Below are 26,922 nucleotides of genomic sequence, written 5' to 3'. Positions count from 1 at the left end.
CAAATGACTGAAAAAAGTAAAAGATGAAAGATATTATTTTAGCTTTCTCTCTCTCCCTCACTTTCTTTCTCCTTAATGACCACCAGCAAGATTTCCATAAAACCAGATTCTCTGGTGATCAATTCCTCTGTCACCCACCATTGGATTCTTGCTTTTGGAAGATGTTGGTGATATTGTCACCCGCATCTGAAATTTGAATCACAAATCAAAACTTCTATGGCCTCCTCCCGTCTTTCATCTCTTGAACCAGTGGCTTCCCATTAGATCGCGTTATTTTTATTTAAAGCAATATCCGTGACGCGTTACGTCCTCCGAGGCTGGTAAAAAGAAGAGGAAAAGATTATACCAACCAATTTTCTCTGAAAACTTGTTCAGATATGAGGAAATATCACTTAGCTTGGTAACAGATGACAAGAAGGGTATTCGAGTGTAGAAAAACCAGCCTTAACAAATTCTGTCTGATCTATGAAAAAAATGGAAAAATGGACGTTAAAAAGATTAAAATGCTTGTATCCGCCAACCGAATTAGCCTTTATTTTGGGCCGAAAGGTTATGAGCTTTTCATGATAATTTGGGATTTGTGGATGGTAAAGAAATAAGTACAATGTGACTTGCAAGAAAGGCAATATTTAAATGAAATGAAGTAAAATAAAATAGGGCGGCGAGCTGGCAGAGTCGTTAGCACGCCGGGCGAAATGCTTAGCGGTATTTCGTCGGCCGTTACGTTCTGAGTTCAAATTCCGCCGAGGTCAACTTTGCCTTTCATCCTTTCGGGGTCGATTAAATAAGTACCAGTTAAACACTGGGGTTGATATATTCGACTTAATCCGTTTGTCTGTCCTTGTTTGTCCTCTCTGTGTTTAGCCCCTTGTGGGTAGTAAAGAAATAGAAATAGGTATTTCGTCTGTCTTTATGTTCTGAGTTGCCTTTCATCCTTTTGGGGTCGACAGATTAACTACCAGTTACGTAGTAGGGTCGAGCTAATCGATTGGCTCCTCCCCAAATATATATATATTGTCCACAGGCTGCTAAACATAAAGGAAACAAAGGGATTAAATCGATTACGTCGACCCCAGTGCGTAACTGGTACTTATTTAATCGACTTCGCGCTAACGATTCTGCCATATGGCAAATGAAAGACGGAGAACGCTGGAATGATATACATACCAAATCAAATGCAAAACCATATATATATATATATATATATGGGTTTGTATTTGATTTGGTTTGCAAGATTCTATATGTGAATTCATGTGTTGAAGCATATTTTATTGTCTGGGGAGAGTCATTCTGTTTCAAAAGCTTATTAATTAAAACACTCACCGGTTCGGTTCCCACTAATTTACTTATTTATTTTTTCTAAATTTTTCGTTGCTTCTTGCAACCTCTTCAATAGTCGTTGACTATATATATATAGTTTCACTTAGGGTGTTAGTTGGTGTCGCCTCTTCTTGTTCTAATCACGTCGGCTTCTGATTAAAGCGTTCTAAACATGATAATCCCATTCTATTTTAGAGAAATAATTATTTTTGGCATTATCCACCACCACTTTCCAATTTCAAGATTTCATAATGTGGTTTAAGGTGAAATTAGGAATGATGATGATAAGTTCTTCCAAATGAGTTCTTTTGTGGAGAATGCGGTATAAGCGTTGAAGTAGCACGCAAAATTGGCCGAGTATTCAGCAGACACGTGTACCGTAACATATGCTGAACTTTTGAATTACAAGGACAGTCCATTTGACGGGTTTCTATTTAGCTTTTCTCTGCTCGATTTCCCTCACAAGGTTTAGGTCAACGCAAAGATCTTAAGATGTTATGCAGTGAGACCGTAACCAGGACTTTATGGTTGGTAAGCGAATTTCTTGACCACTCAATCAAATATAAACCAAAAAGAAAAGAATTAATTTAAATATTATTTGTTTATTTCGCACAGGGGGGGGGGCTAAAGATAGAGGGGACAAACAAAGAGATTAAGTCGATTACATCGACCCTAGTGCATAATTGGTATTCATTTAATTGACCCCCGAAAGGATGAAAGGCAAAGTCGACCTCGGCAGAATTTGAACTCACAACGTAACGGCAGACGAAATACCTATTTCTTTACTACTCACAAGGGGCTAATACAAAGAAGACAAACGGATTAAGTCGATTACATCGACCCCAGTGCGTAACTGGTACTTAATTTTTATCGACCCCGAAAGGATGAAAGGCAAAGTCGACCTCGATGGAATTTGAACTCACAACGTAACACCAGACGAAATACCTATTTCTTTACTACTCACAAGGGGCTAAACACAGAGTGGACAAACAAACAGATTAAGTCGATTATATATATTATTATATATTTATATTATTACTTATTTAATCGACCCCGAAAGGATGAAAGGCAAAATCGACCTCGGCGGAATTTGAATTCAGAACGTAGCGGCAGACCTTATATATATATATATATATATATATATATATATATATATATATATATATATATATATTATTATTATTATTATTGTTATATATATATATATATATATATATATATATTATTATTATTATTGTTATATATATATATATATATATATATATATATATATATATATGAACTGCTCGCTTAGCCAGCGGGGTGGCGTCATTCGAAGGCTAAAAAAAACAATGCGAACGCATTGTGACCAGCGATGTGTAACAACATCTGATGGTCTGGTCGGTCACGTGATCACGTGATATCTATATATATAAAACTCTAGTTGTGTCAGTGTTTGTCCCCTTCGATTTAGATTCCTAACTCCTCCCACATTTTGCGGTGCAGTTTAACCAAATTCGGGTATCTTATAGTCGTGATTCATATCGAGCCCGTCTGACTATTAGCGCGCGTCAACGATGAGTCTACGATTTTAAAAATAATTTAACATCATTTTTTATTCCATTTTAATGCATAAAATGAATCGTATGTCGATGGCGGCGGAGTTGGCATCCACGCTCACAGCTGCACCTGTTTGCTTCTCCCCTTCCCTCCCTCGTGAAGCTGTGGGGAAGGGAGTGTAAAGAAATCAACGTCGTAATGCGTTGTGAAGGAGACCAGCGTTCTTTTAGAACAACGACTTCATGGCTTGAAGACACCAAAACAGAAATGGCTAAGAAAGCCCGAATTGGCATCTATAAGGGAAGTAACTCTCTAAAAATGCTTATATAGTTATTTCCCTTACAAACCCGAGCAACGCCGGGCGATACTGCTAGTATATATATATATATATATATATAGGTTATAAAATGAGATAGGGGTTGAAAATTCAACCCACCATGGGATAATATATATCCAATATACTGCTAGATAGGTACCCAACAAGACTAACACATAGATGTTAAAAATTGCCAAACAATCAGTTCATCTATTGTGGGTATCATCTGATAGTTGATGTTTTATTGATTTAAGTATGTTTCTCCATTTTCTAATTTTGTAGTATATATATATATAAGTTCCATTCTAGCAAAAACTGTCTGATGAACGGCAACGAGAAACTCAGAGTAACAGATTTTGTTGAATTTTCTGCTGCTTAAAATAAAGCATATTACTCTACCACTGGTATTTGAGTACTCTTTTTTCCACCTTGTTTCACATTTATGTGTTTACTCCGGTATATATATATATATATATACATATATATGTATGGGAGACAACTTCCTGTTACCAAAATACAGTTACTTAGCTTGATCGTATAATTCGCTTATTATTTGCCATATTAACGATTTCCTTTTTTTTTCTTTTTCATATGCATTTGTATTTAAACAATATATTTTAAATTTAGTTCCCAATAGCACTTAAAGAATATCATGAACTTAATAGGAGCATAAGTATTACTACTAGGCTGTTCGGAAAATTATGGCCGATTTTAAAAATAAGCTTATTTTATTTCGTCTTCTCCCATCATCACCATCATTCATACCATCAATGTCTACGTCCAGCCCGCAAAGCTACATCTATGTACTGCCTTCATGGCAAATTTAATGAATAAAAGTAGCTTGCTTACCAACCACATGGTTCCGGGTTCAGTCCCACTCCGTGGCATCTTGGGCAAGTGTCTTCTGCTATAGCCCCAGGCCAACCAATGCCTTCTGAGTGGATTTGGTAGACGGAAACTGAAAGAAGCCTGTCGTATATATGTATGTGTGTGTTTGTGTTTGTCCCCCTAGCATTGCTTGACAACCGATGCTGGTGTGTTTATGTCCATGTCACTTAGCAGTTCAGCAAAAAAGACGGATAGAATAAGTACTGGGCTTACAAAGAATAAGTCCCGGGGTTGATTTGCTCGACTAAAGGCGGTGCTCCAGCATGGCCACAGTCAAATGACTGAAACAAGTAAAAGAGAGTATGTATGTATGTGTACATGTTTATTAGTACTTATGTGTGTATGAGGGTGGGTTGAAAAGTTCACAACTTAACTATGAAGGAGTGATGCTAGAGCTGTGAAATCTCACATGTTTTATTTTGAAATTTTCTTATTAATAACTACATTGTTTCTTTCCGGGTAAACTAACATCTCACTATTCAAAGAAGACTCCAAATGTAACCAGTAATGACTTCTCTTGAAAACAAACAAAATCTAGCATTGTGTTGTTATCATTTACCTGCAGAAAAAGGGTCTAGTCCCCAAATACATTGATGCTGACAGTGAAAAATTGGGCAGCTGAATTTAAGAAGAGAAGGGAAAGTTTTGAAGATCACCCAAAGCCTGAACATCCCCTAGCTGCCACTACTAAGGAAAATATTGATCATGATCACCACATGGTGGTGGATGACAGGTGACTATAAATCAAATAGCCAATGATATTAGCATATCCCATGGGAGAGTTGTGCACAATGAACTTGGAATGACAAAGATTTCTACTTGGTGGGTACTATGTCTTCTGACACCTGATCAAGCTGATCCCATTCCCAGAAAAATCTGATGTTGTTTGAGGTAGATCCAGTTGGTTTCATTGAATGTTTTCTACCCCAGGATGAGTATTGCGTTCATCACATTGAACCAGAAATAAAGAGATAACCCATGCAATGGAATCATCCTTCACCTACTGCAAAGAAAACTAAGGTCATTTCATCTGTAAAGAACTTGATGGCGTCAGTTTTCTGGGATGCAAAAAGCAGTTTTAATTCACAATCTTCAAAAGGAGAGTACTACACCAACTTGCTGAGGCAGTTATGAAAGACTATCAAGATCAAATACCCAGAAAAACTAACAAAAGGTGTCTTGTTTCTTCAGGACAATGCTCCAGCATACAAGCCCTTGGTTTCAATGGCTACTGTGATTGACTGTGGCTTTGAACTGGTTGATCACCCTTCCTATTCTCCTGATTAGGCCTCATCTAACTACCATCATAATTATTTAATGTCTATTTTCCATGCTGGCATGGGTTGGATGGTTTGACTGAGGACTAGCAAGCCAGCAGGCTGCACCAAGCCCCAATCTGATCTGGCAAGGTTTCTATAGCTGGATGCCCTTCCTAATGCCAACCATTCCAAGAGTGTAATGGGAGCTTTTTACATGCCACTGACACAGGAGCCAGTCAGGTGGCACTGGCATCGACCACATTCGGATGGCACTTTTTACATGCCACTGGCACGGGGATCGATTCATGCTTGAATGGAAGTTGCATATGAGAAAAGTGTACAAGAAAACAAAAGCAAACCAGAAACTTTGACAAAATTATATTATGGTTGCTGGTACATGGACTTCCCTCTCAACTCCCAACTGTCAAAGTGGTGACCATCATAGTAAAGGGAGCTATAATAAAAAAGTAAACTTGAGAAGACATTATTGTAACACCTTCAAGTGGTATGTGTGTGGTTGCACCCCACCACTGAGCTAAGCACAGTGTATATGCTGATAACATTGGAAATGGACTTAACAGTCAGAGACGATTATGAGTCTGTGACTAACGTGGTATAGCATAAAGCAGTATGAATGTCTTTTTTTGTTTTTTTTAACATAACCAGATCAAGTAAAACAGAAGATAAAGATCCAGGAAAGGAAAAGAACATTTGGCCATTACTGTATTCCTGTCACCAGACTTTTACCAGAGAGAAATAAGTTACATCAAACAATATTTGTTAGAGGAATTACCAACAAAAGCAGATCAGAAAAATTAAAGATTGCAACAAATTTACTAAGAGAATTTATCCATCTCAGTGGTAAAAAGTTATAAGACTTAGTTAAGGATGCTGGTATCAAAAGGTGTGAAGTTAATGAAGATTTTACAACTTTCTAATTCATGTGAAATTTGCATCCAACCCAAGAAGACTGGATCCAAATCTGTTGTTGGATTTTCACTGGGAATATATTTAATAAAACCAATGCCATGGATATCATAGAAATCAAAGGCAATAAGGTGCTACACCTCATAGAACATAGAACTAGATATAATATAGGTGTCAAGTTTCATAGCATGGAAAGTTCTCATTCTTCGTGCAAATTTCAAACACAAGATATTTTAGAATAGCAAGATCTGTTGTGACTGATAATGGCAGAGTTCGATAACCAGTCATGGCACAAAACTTAGATACTGTCGTATGTGCCACCACTGCTCAAACTCCAAGAAGCAATGGTTTGAATTAATGACGTGATGTACTGGAAGAAATAATGAAGAAAACAACTGAAGATACAGATTGCTGTTTTGGTGTGGCTCAAGCATGTGCTGTAAGTGCCAAAACTTCTCTTTACTTGTGTTCAACGGTGTAGTCAAAATAACTTGATTAAGAAATAAATTCCAATCTGCATTTACCGTGCCGGTGGCATGTAAAAAGCACCAACCGATCGTGGCCATTGCTAGCCTCGCCTGGCACCTGTGCCGGTGGCATATAAAAAGCACCCACTACACTCACGGAGTGGTTGGTGTTAGGAAGGGCATCCAGCTGTAGAAATACTGCCAGATCAGACTGGGCCTGGTGCAGCCTCCTGGCTTCCTAGTAGAACCGTCCAACCCATGGAAAACAGACTTTAAACGATGATGATTCTTTTCTAAATGATAAACTTCCTGCACACGAAGTTATTTCTACAGGTGAAGTTATAGCAAGTTATAGCAAAGAATGGTCAGAATATTAAACTTGGACAAGATGAATATGTAAAGAAATTAAAATATATCACAATAAAAAATAATAGAAATGGTTGACATGGCAGAAGCATGTATATTTTATAGAAGATTTTTATTAGAATTGCTTCAGTTAGAAAATAATAATGAAAACATAAAATTGCTTAGCAAGACACAATTCTTGCCTGTTTGATACAGTACACTAAATTTTAGACAAAAAACTTCACAGAGAGATGGCCATCCTGGGAAGAATGACAGGCAAAAAGGAAATTGTAAAGATCTCATGGAGTCCAAAAATATACAAATTGTTGACACCTTCACAAAGAAAGTGGTAGCATCTTTTAAAATTCTTGGGTTTATAATAGAATCTAAAGAATCTTCAGTTTACAGGCATACCTTGGCTTAATTCTTCTCAATTATACATCAGTTTTCAAAAATAAAGTATGGAAAAATAAAAATCAAGTCAAGTCATTTTACGTCTGTCCACCACAAATAGTGGAATCATAAAATTACTAGAAAACCATTAAAAACACATAAAATCATGTTACTGTACAATAAATAAGAATAAATACGTATTAAAATACGTACAGTAAATGTTACGATACACACCATAAAGTAGTGTAGCTTAGTGAATGCATCAAAGAACAGCCAGAGTCAAACGTAAATGTTGACGATCTACAGCTATCTACATCCACGATGTAAACCACCAAACTGTATGTACATATTGGTAAATTTAAAATGATTTAGTTTTTTTTACTATTGCAAAATAATAATTACTGAATTTGTTTTTTAAGCTTAAAAAAAGACTTTTATGTTACCATAATTTATTGCAAACCGCATTCATAAAGTGTCTGTGATTTATGGTAAACACTGCCAAATTGTATTCGTAAATTTAGATTTCTTTTTTGTTTTACTGTACTGTATTAAAAATTTTTTTAATTATTTGTTTTAAACTTAAAATAGGTCTTTATTAACCATGTATTATTGAAAATGCATTAATAAATGAAGTACAGAATTGGGAATGTTTATTATCGATTTAGCCAAGAGACAAGTAAATTCGGCCTAGCCTAGAGACAAGTTAATTCAACTTAAGTCATGTCTCCAGGAACTAATTAACGACATAGGGTGAGGTATGCCTGTAATTGTTAAAGTTACAATCATTTTCCCTTTTCCAGCTGAAAGCCTGGTACTAGCATTTAACCTGAACTGCCTGTCACCCATAAAAACCCATGAAAAAAAGGGAGAAATAGTACCAAAATTATATGGAAGATAATCCCTCCCGAATTACGAGGGGACTGTAAAAGGAAAGTGAAGGATGCACAAGGTGTAAAAAAAAGAGGTTTCTTGATTTGGTTGTCTCACTAGTAATAAAATGTTAACTCTTCTGCATTTAAAAATGTTTATTATTTTAATAATGTGTGTGTGTGTGTGTGTTAGTCCCCACCATACAACACTTGACAACAAGTGTTGGTTTGTTTATGATGCCATAACTTAGTGGTACAGCAATAGAGACCCTCCAAAGGAGTACCTGCAACATCATCATCACAGTCTAATGACTGAAACAAATAAAGGATTAAGGCTTCAAGATCAAAAGTAGTGTTTTTTAAATTAAGTCCCTTATAAATTTGTTCAGCATCTTATACATCAAATACTGCCTTAACATTTTCACCACCAGGTGAAAATGATTGTCCTATCTGTAACCTTTAACCAACAATACAGCTAATCACAATTTGTGATGTCAATTTTCCAAAAAAGAAAATTTTTCATATATATATATATATATATATATATAGCTATAAGTGTGGCTGTGTGGTAAGAAGCTTGCTTCCCAACCACATGGTTCCGGGTTCAGTTCCACTGCGTGACACCTTGGGCAAGTGTCTTCTACTATAGCCTCAGGCCGACCACAGCCTTGTGAGTGGATTTGGTAGATGGAAACTGAAAGAAGTCTGTCGTGTGTGTGTGTGTGTATATGTATGTATATGTTTGTTTGCTCCCCCCCACCATCACCTGACAACTGATGTTGGAGTGTGTTTATGTCCCCAAAACTTAGCAGTTCAGCAAAAGAGACTGATAGAATAAGTATTGGGCTTACAAAGAGTAAGTCCTGGGGTCAATTTGTTTGACTAGAGGCGGTGCTTCAGCATAGCCACAGTCAAATGACAAACAAGTAATATATATATATATATATATATTATATATATATATATATATATATATATATAAATATATATAACTGACAATATATTTTAACTAACTTTAATCATGTGGACGTTGTAACATCTGGTCAACAGAATGTTTTTATGACTGACGTAATTGCAGTCTTCGTTCTTCGTTATTGAGAATGTTCGGAAGTTAAGATCCATTAATTTCTTAATAATAATAAAAGCATTATGGAAAACATTCCACTTAGACTCTGCAGTGTAATATAGCACATGAAACTCAACTAACAACTGTTTTACATGATCCAGTTCACCATCAGAGATTGCCTTTGTCAGGGAGCGCCATTCTGCCATCTCAATGTCCATTTTCAAAATAAATACGTTCTGAAAAAAAAAAAAAAAAAAATAAGAGAAAGAAAAGAAACTGAAGAAGCTATGAAATAAACACGCTTTTAACAAAGCTTTTCAAATAAGAAATGGATGATGCACAAATAGATGAATAGAGAGAGGGGGGGAGAAAGCGAAGAAGAGCAGGGAAAGAAGGAGTAAAGAGGAAAAAGTGAAAGAGATAGGGAGAAGGAGGTAAGCAGAAAGAAAGAATGTTTTAATGAAAGATTTGTTTCCTTTTCTAGTCCTTTATGTTTTGAACAACAGCCTTGTTAAATCCATTAGTCTTTTGTCTGTTCAAAACATTCTTGTTATCCTCATCATCAGGATGAAATCATGGTATTCTCTCTGATTTTCAGTTATCAAGACTTATCAATCAATAATTGATAAGTTCTGGCATTGATGATTTTATCAGTTACAGCAGTATCTCCATGATCTTTTGCAGCCTGCTGCTAAGTGTGTGAACATGTTATCATCACCATTATTTCATTCTGATAATGAGACCAAAAAGATCTTGAAATCTTAATGGACTAATAAGTCAATATGACTGTTCCTAAATAAATATAAAGAACTACTAAGCAAACATGAAAATTCTTGAAAAGGATGAACCTCAAACACACTTTTATATAGCATGTTTCGAAAGAAAAGCTGTTCCTTCCTTACTTTCGTACATACATACACGCATGCATGTATGTATGCAGGTGCACACACACACACACACACACACACACACACATGCACAAATAGATAAACAGATTCCTCTCATACCTACAGATGTTACATTTTAATTTAAGATGCTTCAGTTTCCAATCAAACTAAGTTTTGGTATTTTAATTAACAAATCTAAGGGTCAATCCTTCAAGGTAGTTGGATTTGATCTCTCTACTACATGCTTCTCCCATGGCCAATTCTAAAGTTGCTTGCTCGTGACTTGGAAGCAGCAACAATTTATTCATTTCGACACCAATAAACAATTACACAATAAATATTTTTTACCCTGAGGTGCTTCAACAGTGACAGATTTTCAGTTCAAAATTCTATTATCATTACAATTTGGATAATTTTTAATAAAATATAGAGATTTTGAAATAATTATGAGAATATATCTTTATATTTATTACTTATCTGAATAAGAACAGCAGTAACCTGGGCAATGCCGGGTCATTCAGCTAGTAAAAGATAAATTTAATAAACTTAGTATTTTTGTTCCTAAAAGGAGTTGAGCTTGTGAACCCTTTTTGTTAGGTCTACCAGTGAGGTACATGAGAAATAAATGGGAGAGAAAAGAAAGATATTATATATATATATATATATATATATTATATATATATATATATATATATACACACACACATATATTCCTTTTCAATCCCATTAATTTCTCATGTACTTTACTGGTAGGCCTAACAAAAAGGGTCACAAGTTCAACTCCTTTTAGAGACAAAAATTAAAAAAATCTATCATCGTCTTCTATAAAATAGTTCATTGGGTTTTCCTTTAAGAAACTTCATAAGGTGCAGGTGTGTCTGTGTAGTAAGGAGCTTGCTTCCCAAACACATGGTTCTGGGTTCAGCCCTACTGCATGGCACCTAAGACAAGTGCTTTCTACTATACCCTCAGACCAACCAAAGCCTTGTAACTGGATTCGGTAGACAGAAACTGAAAGAAGCATCGCGCGCGAGTGCATGTGTGTGTGTGTGTGTGTGTATGTATGCACATGTGCCTTTGTATCTGTGTTAGCCCCCATCACCACTTGACAACCAGTGTTGGTGTGTTTACATCCCTTTAACTAAGCGATTTTACCAGTAGAATAAGTACTAGGCTTTAAAAAAAGTTCTAGGGTTGATTTTATCAACTACAAACCTTCAAGGTAGTGCTTCAGTATGGCCACAGTCAAATGACTGACACAGTTGAAAGAAGTAAACATATACACTCACACAGCACTGAGATTCTCTGCTTTGGCATGGTTTCTACACCTGGATGCCTTTCCCAACACAACCAATTTAAAGTGTGTCCTAAGTACCACCAGCACTATTGAGGTCATCAAGTAGCTATCAAATCTACAAACCCAACAAGAGGTTGGGTACCATATCTTTATGGGATGGGAATTAAGGTATGAGTGAAGAAGTTTGGGTAGAGCAGATTGTTATAGTAGCGGAGCTACAGAGTAGCTCACGTTTACGAGAGAGAGCAAGAATGTACTGGGGGGTACCTTCAAAGAGATAGACAATGGTGATGAGAAGTACAGGTGGCACTTCAGATAGTTGGAGTTAAAGGATCAGCTTTTGCATTGAATAAGATTTAGGAGTATCTTCAAAGAGATAGACAATGGTGATGAGAGGTCCAGGTGGCACTTCAGATAGGAGTTGGAGTGGATCAGCTTTTGTCTTGAGCAAGATTTGTATATTTTGATGACTGTGTGTATGTCTCACTTTGAGAGCTTTATATATAGAATACATCTTAATGAAATGCATGCTTGTTGATTATCGACATCATCATCATTTAAAGTCTGTTTTCTATGCTGGCAAGCTGAAGAGCTGTACCAGGTTCTAGTCTGATTTGGCTTGGTTTTGATGGTTGGGTGCCCTTCCTAATGCCAACCACTTTACAGAGTGTGCTGCATGCTTTTTACATAGAAAACACGTGTGCTTTCTACATGGACCAGCACGAGTAGTTTCTATGCAGACAAGTATGGGTGCTCTTTGAGTGGATTGGCATGGGTGCTTTTAGACTGGCATGAGTGCTTTCAACATGGACCAGCACAAGGGTTCTCACAAGGCACTGTTCAGCTGAGAGGGGAGCATTAACAATTCTGCTATGGTGGGCAATCTTTTTGAGTACAGGAAGGTGATCTAAAAATACCACTTTTGATTAGAACATAGCCTAGCAATATATCACGTGTTCTTATAAATTTATGTGAAATACACAGAATGTGTGTTAGAGCAATTTGTTTATGAAATACTAATGTCAGCTTTTTCTTCTGAAATCCCATAATTTTTGTGGAACTGCTATACAAGTGTGTGCATGTGTGTAGTATGTGTATAGACACACATACACACACACACACACTCAAACACTTACCTCTGTGTGATTTAAATATTTGCGAATGTCTGAGAGTGTCATAAACACTCTGTCACTAACAACATCCGTTCTATCCATTATTCCAATAGAATGGAAATTCATCAAAGAAAGATTTGGAATCCCTGTTTTATTTACACTGTAAAAGAAAAAAGAACAAAAAAAAAAGGGAAAATATAATTTTGTTAACACATGTAAACACAAAAACATGCATTAAAAGGAGTCATAACATGCAGAAGAGAAGATTGTACTGGTTCAAATGTATGATACAAAGGAAGCACGATACATTTTTTTTTACCTCATAATTTAGTTAGTGAGGAAAAGACAGCTCCTTTTATATACATACATCATCATCATCATCATCAATGTTTAACGTCCGCTTTCCATGCTAGCATGGGTTGGACGATTTTGACTGAGGGCTGGCAAACCAGATGGCTGCACCAAGCTCCAATCTTGATCTGGCAAAGTTTCTACAGCTGGATGCCCTTCCTAATGCCAACCACTCCGAGACTGTAGTGGGTGCTTTTTACGTACCACAGGCACAGGGGCCAGTCAGGCGGTACTGGCAATGACCCCGCTCGAATCTTTTTACACATGCCACCAGCACAGGTGAGCTTTTGCTGACATGAAGAAAGCTTTCGACAAGGTCCCCCGCACCCTTATCTGCTGGTCATTGCAGAAACTAAGGATAGAGGAGTTGCCGCTGAAAGCCATATAAGCCATGTGCAGGGATGCTAGCAATGAATTCAGAATACAAGAATCAATCCTCAGCCGCCTCTTGTTCATCATAATCCTCCAAACAATAACGGAGGTATTTAAGTTGGGCTGTCCCTTCTTTATGCTGATGACCTTGTTCTTATAGCTGAATCATTAACAGAACTGAAGAAAAAATTTCAGGAGTGGAAGTAAGGTCTGGATTCAAAGGGCCTCAGAGTTGATTGAGCAAAATCTCTTAGTGGGAAAGATGTCAAATCACAAATCCCTTCAGGTAGAAGATATGTAGAAAAGGCATAGGTAGAAACTCCATGAGGTGTACTCAGTGTAAGCTGTGGACACATGAGAGGTTCAGCAATATCAGAGGAAGGTTAGCAGGGGAAATAGTCTTTGTGTGTGGCATATGCAAGGCACAGTAAACACTAGAAATATACAGAAAATATAGATTCCATCAAATGCCTGTTTGGATGCTGACAATTTGGCATGGGTAACTTGACACTCAGCCAGCTTTGCCAACAGTACTTTTTAGTACTAGATACACACATACAAGACAGAAAGAATGAGTGAGAGAGCAGTATTACAATTTATTAATTGAATACAATTGACATAAATATTGTTCCCCTCTTTATACACATAAAAGGAAATATAGCCACACACATAAACCAACAGAGAGGAGATGGAGAAAGTGAAAGAAATATTAAAACGTCTGATATCAAATAAGACAGCATTGGATCAGTGTTACCAAATAGGCAGTACCAAAACAGTTGTGACAAAATGTCTCATCTCTAACATTTAGTGTCAGCCCATCACTAGGTGAGACAAGCTGACACTGAATCAGCTTCGCTGACTGACAGATGACGGTCGTTTAGAGAATGTGCGGGCTAAGACTTACGAACCTTCACTAGTCAGTTAAGGTGAGACAGTGTCACGTGACAACTTGTGAGGGCTGCCTGCTGGAGCCAAGCGGCAGGTATTTAAAGGGATCCTATAAAGGAGCTGTTGTGGTAGCAGACCATGAAACACGGTTGTAATTCCTCTATACCAATACGAGAAGTAGTGAGGACCAATCTCACGACACAGGTTTTTATAAAAGACCTTAACTAGTGGAAAAAACACTGTGTTAAAACATGTCCATCCTACCCGTATTAGGATAGAAAATACAAAATTTTCAGTGCTACTTTGGCGTGATCTACAAGGGAGATTACTTTAGGCTACTTTTTAAATTATTTTGTACATACTTAGAATTGTAAATGTATTTTTTTCAAAATTCTTTCTATTTTGATAATAAGAATACCATACAATAATTACAAAAAAGGCCCTTAAATCATACAAAATAAATTTGCTCACGTAGATCACACGGAAAGTAGCACTAACACAAAGTAAACTAAAAAGTAACCTAAAGTAATCGCCCTTTAAATTCTAACTCACACACTAAAGTGATACCTTTCTTTTTGTTAAATGATGTTTCTCTATCGTCTTTAGAAATTAACATGCATTACATAATGTAGTAAGGAGTGGCTGTGTGGTAAGTAGCTTGCTAACCAACCACATGGTTCCGGGTTCAGTCCCACTGCGTGGCACCTTGGGCAAGTGTCTTCTACTATAGCCTTGGGCCGACCAAAGCCTTGTAAGTGGATTTGGTAAACGTAAACTGAAAGAAGCCTGTCGTATATATGTATATATATGTATGTATGTGTGTGTGTGTTTGTGTGTCTGTGTTTGTCTCCCTAGCATTGCTTGACAACCGATGCTGGTGTGTTTACGTCCCCATCACTTAGCGGTTCGGCAAAAGAGACCGATGGAATAAGTACTGGGCTTACAAAGAATAAGTCCTGGGGTCAATTTGCTCGACTAAAGGCGGTGCTCCAGCATGGCCGCAGTCAAATGGCTGAAACAAGTAAAAGAGTAAAAGAGTATAGAAAGTGAAATGGTCATTGTTGGAAAGACTTTGATCAGGTCTGACCTGGATTTAAAACAAATAAACTAATAAACTAAACTACATGTAACATAAACTAAACTACATTAACATGTAGCATAAACATAAACGAAACTACACATAACATAATTCACCTGCTTCATAGATACAAGTTAAATAATAGGTGCTAGCACCATTGCCACCACAAACAAAAGAAGGTACTTACAATGGATCAAAGGAATGCACTTCACAGCTAAAGATTTTCTGCATTTCAACATCAAAACTTGACTCAAGACCAATTCTGTTGAAAGAAAGACAATATGTATATGATGTGTGTCTGTGTGCATGCATGCGCATTAGTGACTCTTTGTCTTAACTTTGTATGATAGCTGTAAACAAATGTCACTGTCATACAAGTGGTGTCTTTTATTTTCATTCTTCTGTGTAAAAATGCCATGGCATGGAGAAATAATACCTTACTTGAAAACATCTAAGGGCATCAGGCTGTAAAAAATCTGCCTCAACAAATAATGACTGACCCATGCATGCATAACACAAATCAGTATTTCTGGGATGAAGAATTTTTATATTATGAATTAGCCAGAGTAGTGACCTCATCTTAGTTGTTGCTTTTCACTATGTTTCAGCTGTGTATGCTCCACCTTTTTCAGGTAGATTGTAACTGACCTTAGTAAACTTGCCTAGGATTGAACTCCGAACTTCTAGGCAACTTCACTGCATTAGCTAGCACCTTTATCCACTATGCTAAATCCATAGGCAGTAACAGTCATTTTTAAGGTTTATAAAGCTTCATTGATGTCTTATGTTGTCTCCTTACTGATTGGATGACACAATTCTATATTGGTGAGATTAGGAATTTTCATATTATGTATAGTGAAGGTACATGGCTCAGTGGTTAGTGCGTTGGGCTCAAAATCATAAGGTAGTGAGTTCAATTCCTCGACCAGATTGTGTGTTGTGTTCTTAAGCAAGACACTTTATTTCCCTCAGCTGTAGGAATGAATTGCGATGTCACTGGTGCCAAGCTGTATCAGCCTTTGCCTTTCCCTTGGATAACACCAGAGGTGGCTGAGTTCCTTTCAAGCGTTGGCCAAGCTACTGAGCTTCATAGAGGTAAAGTGGCTGAGTTATTTTTGAGTGTTGGGCCACATGGGGGCAAGGTGGCTGAGTTCCTTTTGAGTGTTGGGCCTCATGGAAGCAAAATGGCCAAGTTACTGGGCTTCATGGAGGCAAAGTGGCTGAGTTCCTTTTGAGTGTTGGGCCTTATGAAGGCAAGGTGGCTGAGTTCCTTTCATGCATTGGGCCTCATGGAAGCAAAATGGCCAAGTTACTGGGCTTCATGGAGGCAAAGTGACTGAGTTCCTTTTGAGTCTTGGGCCTTATGAAGGCAAGGTGGCTGAGTTCTTTTTGTGCATTGGGCCTCATGGAAGCAAAATGGCCAAGTTACTGGGCTTCATGGAGGCAAAGTGGCTGAGTTCCTTTTGAGTGTTGGGCCTGATGAAGGCAAAGTGGCCAAGCTCCTTTCAAGTGTTGGGCTTCACAGAGGCAATGACAAAGACCGTTGGAATTATGTTATGGTGAGAAGACCCATCAAGCCAAGCAAAATCACAGTCATAGCAGATACCAGTGTCATGCAAATGGTACCTGTGCTGGTGCCATGTAGAAATACCCATTACACTCTCAGAGCGGTTGGCACTAGGAAGGGCATCCAGGTGTAGAAAACTATGCCAAATCAGACTGGATCCTAGCAGAGCCTTCCAGCATATCAGTCCAGTCAAACTGTACAACCCATGCCAGTATGGACAACGGATGTTAGATGATGATGTGTGGAGAGGAGAGGCTGGTAATCACAGGGAGCTGCTGGTCTTCCATAAACAACCTTGCCCAGACTTGTGCCTCGGAAGGTAGCTTTTTAGGTGCAATACCATGGTCATTTATGACCAAAGGAGGTCTTCATATCATGCATAAGTCAGACTAGTGTCTTCATCTTGGTTGTTGCTTTCACTATGTTTCAGCTGTTGTACACTCCAGCCATCCTCAGGTGTCTTGTGATTAACCTGAGTACCTTCTCTGGAATTGCCTGGAAAAGTGGATGTTAAAAATCATCATCTTCATCATCGTTTAACGTCCATTTTCCATGCTAGCATGGACTGGACGGTTCGACTGGGGTCTGGGAAGTCAGGAGGCTGCACCAGGCTCCAGTCTGATCTGGCAGTGTTTCTACAGCTGAATGCCCTTCCTAATGCCAACTACTCTGTGAGTGTAGCAGGTGCTTTTTACATGCCCCCAGCACAGGTACCAGGGGAGGCTGGCAACGGTCACGATTGGTTGGTGCTTTTTACATGCCACCGGCACGGGTATCACAACTACAATTTCCATTTGATTTTTATTTTGATGTTGATGTACTTGACTCAATAGGTCTCCTCAAGCACAAAATAGTAATGATAATTATACACAAACACATATAATATATAACAGGCTTCTTTCAGTTTCCATCTACCAATCCATTCAAATGGCTTTGGTCAGCCTGGGGCTATAGTAGAAGACTCTTGCCCAAGGTGCAACGCAGTAGAACTGAACCTGAAGTCATGTGGTTGGGAAGCAAACTTCTTAACCACACAGCTATACCTGCACATATATCAATACATTTTATATACAATGAAATATTGATTTCAAAATCTGGCACAAGGCCAACAATTTCGGGGGTGGGGTTAAGTTGATTACATCAATTTCAGTACTCAACTGGTACTTAGTTTCCTGACCCTGAAAAGATGAAAGGCAAAAAAATCAAAAACTGAGTTCAGTGGAATCTGAACTCAGAGTGTAAAGACGGATGAAACGTCACAAAGCATTATGCCAAGTGTGCTAATGATTTTGCCAATTTGTTGCCTTTATACTATGAAATATTGGAAATCAATATATTCAATTACATTAAATTACCTTTTCTTGTAACAGCTGTCATACACTACATTATATATGGTGCATTTATGAGTCTCCAAACAATTGCGATCCAAATATCAAAATATATATTATACATAGTAGCATATTTATACACTTCTTATGTTAACTCTCTCTGTATCTCTCTTTTACTCCATTTCCCCCTCTCTCTTTGAGATGCAAAGAGTGATCAGAGAAATCAAACCAACAATTTATATATGCGTGTGTGCATAAATATACAATTCTTATTTCTTTATTGCCTACAAGGGGCTAAACATAGAGGGGACAAACAAGGACATTAAGTTCATTACATCGACCCCAGTGCGTAACTGGTACTTAATTTATCGACTCTGAAAGGATGAAAGGCAAAGTCGACTTTGGCAGAATTTGAACTCAGAACGTAACAGCAGACGAAATACCGCTAAGCATTTCGCCCAGCATACCAACATTTCTGCCAGCTTGCCGCATAAATATACAATTCTGTTATAAGAATTCATGCATGTGTGCATATGTGTATGTATATAAACATATTATTTTGTTATGAGAATTCCAAACTAATGTGGATTGTCTGGGCCAACGTTTAAAATCTTACCTATAATTTTACCTGATGATGGTGCATTATATATTATGATGTATTTTCTATGACTGCATAAAATAAATAAAACTGTACTGAAAATTTGAACATTTCATAAATTTGAAATGCCAATTGTTTACTTTTTATATATAGAAATTTAACTATATAATGATTATAAAAAATGATCTATAATTGTATATGAATTTAAACTCAGCAACATAAAGCTGGTGTACAGTGCAGAAAAAAATGTGATCTAAAAGCTATTATCCTCCATCCTAGTGATATATATATATATATATATATATATATATGTATATATATATATATACGCCTGGCCCCCGTGCCAGTGACACGTAAAAAGCACCATCCGTCCGTGGCCGTCTGGCACCTGTGCGGGTGGCACGTAAAAAGCACCCACTACACTCACAGAGTGGTTGGCGTTAGGAAGGGCATCCAGCCGTAGAAACACTGCCAGATCAGACTGGGCCTGATGCAGCCTTCTGGCTTCACAGACCCCAGTTGAACCGTCCAACCCATGCTAGCATGGAAAGCAGACGCTAAATGATGATGATGATGATATATATATATATAATATATATATATATATATATATATATAAGAGAGAGAGATAGGACACATATTTATAATCATTTAAAGATACACAAAATTTTAAAAAGGCAGAAGGAATTTACTTACCCAAATGAGTATACCAAGCAAGGCACCATGGGAAAATATCCTTTATCCAAACAAACATTCCATCCTCCGTCTCCATGAGAACCAACGCGGGCTATTTTGTTACACTGCACCTGAATTTGGCTCATGAATCTAAAGTAATATTCAACAAATAAATTATTGATTTTTCTTTTACATGGACACAAGGACATGATTATAAAAGGCTGACAAGAGACATGAAGTGAAACAACTACAACTGGGAATGAAAGGGTACATTATTTGTTTCACTCTATGAGAGGTTGTTGCTTCTACTCTACAACATCAAACAGACTGACAGAGAACCACAGAGGAAAGTATCTGTAACATTTCCTCATAGACCATGGAACTGGTTTTGGCCACTGTTTTTACATCGCCACACCAAATCAAATTAAATGTAGTTTTAGAAATCAGAACAGGTAACAATGATTTAAATCACCGCAAGAAACACAGATAAGAATACAGTCTTATGATGCTCATGTTGCTTTCAATATCATTAGTTTTAAAATACATGGAAGTCAGCAAAATACCATTGAAAGATTTCTTATACTATAGTTAACAAACAACAACATGTAAAAGAGGAATCAAAGAATATTACCCATGAAATAAATCTTCAAGTTCTGATGCTGATTTTGCATCCAACTCTTCTGTGGACGGTAAAATCTAAACAAGAAAACAAAATATGGAAGATGAGTTAATAATATATTTCAGGTGCTTTCAATGTGCAGGATTTGGGAAATTTTCAGATCTTCACTAGTTTTCTTACTTTTATCTAATTCGCCAATTATGAGAAAACTGACAGTCTATTCTCATGTTTGCCCTTAGCTGGACCACTTGCAGCAGTCACAAACAGATTAGCTAAGAGCAAAACTCAGAGTGAATTGTCGCCTGGCCCCCATGCTGGTGGCACGTAAAAAGCACCATCCATCCATGGTCGTTTGCCAGCTCCGTCTGGCACCTGTGCGGGTGGCACGTAAAAAGCACCCACTACACTCACAGAGTGGTAGGCGTTAGGAAGGGCATCCAGCCGTAGAAACACTGCCAGTTTATTTATATATATATATAGAACAATCTTACTTAGAAAGGGATGTGTGCGTTCCGTCATATAATATATTAATAAATAAAACATATGCATATATATATATACATATATGTACGTACCTACCTCTACATGTATATATACACGCATATATGAGTACAGGACACCAAAAAAACGTCGAACACAATGAGAAACAAAAACAGACACAAACCCAAGGAACTGGACATTTTTCTTAAACAACAAAAAAATAGTGTACAGGACAAATAACACTCATGTACTCATATATGCGTGTATATATACATGTAGAGGTAGGTATGTACATATATGTATATATATATGCATATGTTTTATTTATTAATATATATATATATATAATATATATATATATATATATATATATAGCCCACTTATGCATACCTTTCCTTCTTGTGACACAAACCCTACTTGTGAAGACCTGTTGAGGCAAGTGAAAATCAAAATCAAAATCGATCAACATCAATGGAAATTGTAGTTGTGATACCAGTGCCGGTAGCACATAAGAGAACCATCCGAACATGGCCGTTGCCAGCGCCCCTCCGACTGGCCTCTGTGCTGGTGGCACGTAAAAAGCACCATCTGATTGTGGCCGTTGCCAGCCACGCCTGGCCCCCGTGCCGGTGGCACGTAAGAAGCACCATCCGATCGTGGCCGTTTACCAGCATCGTCTGGCACCTGTGCAGGTGGCATGTAAAAAGCACCCACTACACTCACGGAGTGGTTGGCGTTAGGAAGGGCATCCAGCTGTAGAAACACTGCCAGATCAGACTGGGCCTGGCGCAGCCTACTGGCTTCCCAGACCCCAGTTGAACCGTCCAACCCATGCTAGCATGGAAAACGGACGTTAAACGATGATGATGATGATACAAGGTCTAACCAATAAGTATCCGGACTGTTGCTATAGTAATGAAGCTAAAGTATGCAGAGTGAAGCTGCTTGGTACAGATTGACCTCAAACTCTGCTGTGTAAGAACACTAAGTTTTACCATTCTAGCTCACTTCCACTGTTTACAGCAGTGCTTGGAAGGAAGGTGTGTAGCATGTGATAGGCACATTGATCATAACAGAGAAAGTTGTCATGGCGATACCTACTCAGAGGCCTACACAAAGGTGCAGAAAGTGTATAGCAGGGAGTGTATGAGCTGCACACAAGTGTATGAGTGGTTCAGATGTTACCAAGATGGCCAAAAAAATGCTGATAGTGACAAACGTTCTGGGACACCTGCAACTAGCAGAACCAAGAAAAACATCGCAGACGTGCATGCAGCTGTGAGGAGTGGATACTATTGATAAGATGATAAGGACATACACCTGCAAAGGAATGACTCGAAGATGACCTATGGTTATATTCTACATCATGATTGATATAAGTGCAGTGAATGCTTTCATTGTTGCTAAACAGCTTCACTTGCAAAGTTTCAAGGATAAAAGAAGACAGTGCCTTATTCAGTTAGGAAAGGAACTTGGAGTTAATGCTAAACAAGAACATGACAAATAATCTTCTAGTTACGCTAACATTTCTGAACCAAACAAGAAAAGAAGACGATCTTCAACCCCATTTGTGATTCCTCAACCAAAGAAAGAAGGAAGATGTACTGTGTGTGGCCTAAAAAGAGACAGGAAAACTCATACATGTCAGAGTTGTAATATCCATGTTTGCCAAGAACATTCCAATGTTCTCTGCATTTACTGCCATGAAGAGTTGTAATTCTGTATTTTTGTAAGTTTTAAAATTTATAATATAATTTGTAAGCTGTATTTTTTTTATTAAACTTGTGAGACACCGTAATTCTTCATTCACCTGATAGCATATATAATGTAGCTGAGAAATAGTGGTAGTTTGAATAAAATTTAATTAAAAGAAAATTATTGGGTCCATTGGACCCAGTTGGTAATTAGTGACATACATTTTCTCTGGTAGACCAAGGGTTAATGGGAGAAAAATATTGAAAAAACATCAATACATGTGAGAGTAAAAACGGAAGGTGATTTGGGTTGTGCTAGAAACAACAGCCAAACGTCTCTTGAATTGTTCATTTTTTCCCCCTGAAAATATTTACAATTTTGTCCTTTTTTTTCATTGAAATGGCTCCTCCCATGGTTTTTAATGAAAAGAAAATAGCTTAAAACAGTCCAGATAGTTATTACTGTAAGGCTTATAGCGTTAAAAAAAACAACAAAACAACAAAATCACTGGTATATTAAAAAAAACAGCCAAAACTCCCTTGGTTCCCCTTTCCCTGTGAAAATAGTTCCAAATTTTTTTTTTTTTTTTTTTTTTGGTTTGGTAAATTTAACACAAAATCACTTAAAAATTATACCGGTATAATTATTATTCGTTGAGAAATACAATGGAATGTAATTACAAACTTGTATGCTTACAAGCACACGAAGAAAGACAGAGGAAGGTAGCAGGGAAAAAAAGTTAATAAACATCGATAAACGTAGTAAGAGATAAGTAGCAACACATGAATACGTGTGGAAATAAGTATCGTTTTACAATAAGTATGTGTATTGCTCTAGAATGTGTGTGTGTGTTAACTACTCCCTTTGCACAAGAGACTACATAAAAACGACATTATATTCAACCAATTTTAAAATATCTTTTTACAACAGTGATTACTAAGATTAAATAACAGAGTTCATTTCCGTTCTGTGACACATTTTATAGACATAAAAACAGCACACCTTAGAATTTTTGTCGACATTCGTCGATTCCCCACTTGTGTAAATAACACTTTACCAGCAAACCAATTAAACTAACTTCACCGTTTTATAGTACATTTTATAAACAATAAAACAGCACGCCTTAGAACTGCTTACAGATATTCGGTGATTCTACACGTGTAGTATAAATAACATTTTAAGAACCAGCGAGGAAGCCTGTGATTACTAAGGCCTGTTAGAATGACTTTAATTGCTGTTTTATAGTTCATTTTATAAACAATAAAATATGCTTTGGACCATTGTAAACATCCGGAATCCAGCATATCGTTTCTATACGGTAGAATAGGTTCTCTACAGGTGCTGGTTATTTACGTGTATTCGACAACTTTGCCATATATATATGCACATATATATATATGTATATATATATATATTAATTGGTAAAAACGGTAAGATAACAAAAGAAAGAAAGAGACCTCAATATTATGTAAATAGAGGAAATACTATGTAAATAGAGATGTTGTGGATTTCCACCTCGGTATCCGAAACTCAGAGTTTTATCTTGGCTACCGAATAATTGTCACAAATTATTTTACATATACATATATATATATAATATATATATATATATATGGTCAGGGGATCAGATATCCAAAAAGAAGCCCACTCAAAACGTTAGAGCAGTAATGTAATTTATAAGAAGTTAATTATCATGACTGGCGATGTATGTATGGAAGTAAGTGCCCGCACGCAATAATATGTCCCTGTTCAGTAAAATCATGTTTAGTAAAAAAAAAATTACAAATAACAACAGAATAATGGTTATTTATATATTTCCTTACCGGAGAAGGTTCAGTATGAATGCTCGAAATTATAAGATATACAAAAAGGCCAATTATAGTCAGGATATAAGCTTTTAAACAGAGTCGCTTCTTACTTACGATCATTTCAAGACCAAGTCAGTACTAACAAGTTTATAAAGTTGGTTTACGATAAATTGCCGAAAAACATAGTCTGCTGGCCTTTGCCGGCAAATTCTTGTGTTGAGAATAGTTTATAAAATTAGACCAAAATACGTTTTTCAAGTTTCTATTATTCCACTTTATATTTGTTGCCTTTCCTTTTTTTTTATGCGATTTAAAATTTACAGTTGTTCGTGTCAATATTTTGGTTTCCGGCTCAACTGAAATATGTTAATAGGTGATAACTACCTGTTCAAAGGTAAAATGATATGAATTTATTGATTCTGACTTTCAATGATTTCATTTTCTCCGTCCAATAATATTTAAAATATGCTTTCTATAAAATTATTCTTATAAGATTTGAAAACTGTTCGTGATTTTTTCTTCCTACTTTTCTTTTCAAACTTCGTTATATTATTTGGTTTTTCTATAGTTATTTTATAGTTATTCCTTTCCTATTTGGGTTACTGGATCTTTTCGGTTTGACCGGCAGTTTTTTAAAATAATTTCCACGTAACTAAACACGTTTAAATTTCGTATACTGGTAGAATGTGTTTATAAAACATCTTTTTCTCTTGGCTTTATTGAGAAAATTCTATAGTTTGTAAGATATTTGTTGTTTTTTTTTCTTCAATTTCTGCAATTTCAACCAATCAATGACGTCTATTGAGGTGAAAACATTCTGTGCCGTATGAATATGTCCCTCGTTTAAGAAACAGATTGGGTTTATTTACATTTCTGAAGAAAAAAAGATACGCTTCCCCCCACACCTAACCCTAAAACAGATTGAAATGCAATAGATCGATACTAGTGTCATAATTATGGGTGACAATTTCATATGACACCGCTAGAAAAAAACTGCCGTTCAAACCGAAAAGATCCCCTTTCCTATTTGGGTTGCTTTATTAGAACAAATATGGTAATTTTTAACAGAGTCATACTCTGGGATATGGAAACAGTCGGATCTTTTCCTTTTGAACGGCACATGTCAACACAATTTCTAGTTAACTAAACACTTTAAAACTTCGTATACTGGTAGAATGTGTCAAAATAAAACATTTTTTTCTCTTGGCTTTCTTGAGAAAATTGTAATTCGTTTGTTTAACGTAGTTTAGTTTTTCGAATTTTAACCAATGAATCGCCTCTAATTGAGCTAAAATCATTTGCTGCGTCTAAAACTGAGACAACATCTTGTCACTAACCCTAACCCTCACCCTAACCCTAAATTTTAGCCTTTTTTTTTTTTTCTTAATTGTTAAATTAATTTAATTGTTACGTGTGTGTCTAAATTAACTTAACAATTAAGAAAAAAAAAACGAAAGGCTAAAATTTAGGGTTAGGGTTAGGGTTAGTGTTAGTGACAAGATGTTGTCTCAGTTTTAGACGCAGCAAATGATTTTAGCTCAATTAGAGGCAATTGATTGGTTAAAATTCGAAAAATTAAACTACGTTAAACAAACGAATTACAATTTTCTCAAGAAAGCCAAGAGAAAAAAATGTTTTATTTCGACACATTCTACCAGTATACGAAGTTTTAAAGTGTTTAGTTAACTAGAAATTGTGTTGACATGTGCCGTTCAAAAGGAAAAGATCCAAACAGTCAACTAAATTGTCTTATTTCTTTACAGGTATTATTTCATCTCACCTGAGAAAAAGCTTAGTCGACCCCGAGGGCACTTGAATGCAGTGGGACGTAAATTAAATGTTACAAAATAATTTCCAATTCTGTCTTATCGGAGTTGTCGTTCATGCTTGTAATTTTTGGTTAAATTTTAGAGTTCTTGTCTCCTCACTGCTTGGAATAACCACAGTTGATCGAAGCTTATCAATTTATTGTAAAGTAATCCTACAATCTATTTATTGTATTCATCTCTAATATGAAGTAATAACCATTAAAATGAGGTTCTCTCTTTCTCTCTGTCTCCTTAATGACCACCAGCAAGGTTTCCATAAAGCCAGATCCTCTGGGGATCAACTGTTTTCTGTCACCTACTATTGGGCTCCTCAATGAGTACATCCTGCCAGTGATAATTTACAGCAGTGAAACGTGGACTCTCAACACTACCATCACGGACGCTCTCATTGTAGTCAAACGCAAAACGGAACGAATCATGCTCAGAATCACAATGCGGGACGAGAAAACAAATACCTGGATACGGCAGCACACGAGCGCCAACGACATCATAAGAGCCATCAAGGAAAATAAATATAAATGGGCTGGCTACATCGCATGGCTGAAGAACAACAGATGGACAATCAGGGTGACGTTATGGATACCAAGACAATGTTTACACCCTACTGAGATAGTATTTGCCATTCATTTTTACGGAGGCAATAATATCAATAACAGAGTTCAGAAGCCGATATTAATTGGCTATACTCATCTCCAAATTCATAATTTTAAGCCAATGTTTGACATCAGTATCAATCTCTAAAGGAATGACCGTCGGAAGACAGCAAACGACAGCGCCTTCCACTAAAAGTACATAATGGCATTTAATAACTCTATGCGAAGTTTATATCTGGAAGACGTTAAGGCGGCGAGCTGGCAGAAACGTTAGCACGCCGGGCGAAATGCGTAGCCGTATTTATCTGCCGTTACGTTCTTAGTTCAAATTCCGCCGAGGTCGACTTTGCCTTCCA

General features: G+C 36.9%; 1 protein-coding gene and 1 long non-coding RNA gene across 4 annotated transcripts in view; one reads left to right on the top strand and one right to left on the bottom strand.

Moving 5' to 3' along the window:
• LOC118765190 overlaps positions 1-11,223 on the top strand; it is an 11,408-nt gene extending 185 nt beyond the window's left edge. The window contains exons 2-3 of the long non-coding RNA XR_005001054.1: positions 3,328-3,331; positions 11,143-11,223. This is a non-coding gene — a long non-coding RNA (uncharacterized LOC118765190). The remainder of the gene's footprint in view (positions 1-3,327; positions 3,332-11,142) is intronic.
• On the bottom strand, positions 4,326-24,432 carry LOC115216818 (methyltransferase-like protein 24). 3 transcript variants are annotated; one of them, XM_036506861.1, is made up of 7 exons: positions 24,160-24,429; positions 20,174-20,238; positions 19,564-19,692; positions 15,562-15,636; positions 12,710-12,845; positions 9,294-9,625; positions 4,326-4,363 (listed from the first exon to the last, which is right to left on the bottom strand). In XM_036506861.1, exons 1-6 carry the CDS (start codon positions 24,262-24,264, stop codon positions 9,329-9,331), a joined length of 807 nt encoding a protein of 268 aa, XP_036362754.1. In that variant the 5' UTR covers positions 24,265-24,429; the 3' UTR covers positions 4,326-4,363; positions 9,294-9,328. The 3 variants fall into 3 exon arrangements, with proteins under 3 accessions (XP_036362754.1, XP_036362755.1, XP_029642262.1); XM_036506862.1 differs by lacking the exon at positions 4,326-4,363 and having other exon boundaries at positions 9,257-9,625; positions 24,259-24,432; XM_029786402.2 differs by lacking the exon at positions 4,326-4,363 and having other exon boundaries at positions 9,258-9,625.
• Between the last annotated feature and the right edge of the window lie 2,490 nt (positions 24,433-26,922).

Source organism: Octopus sinensis, linkage group LG10, assembly GCF_006345805.1.
Source record: "Octopus sinensis linkage group LG10, ASM634580v1, whole genome shotgun sequence".
NCBI lineage: Eukaryota > Metazoa > Mollusca > Cephalopoda > Octopoda > Octopodidae > Octopus > Octopus sinensis.
Note: the sequence above shows the minus strand (reverse complement) of the source record. Positions and strands in the feature narration are given on the sequence as shown.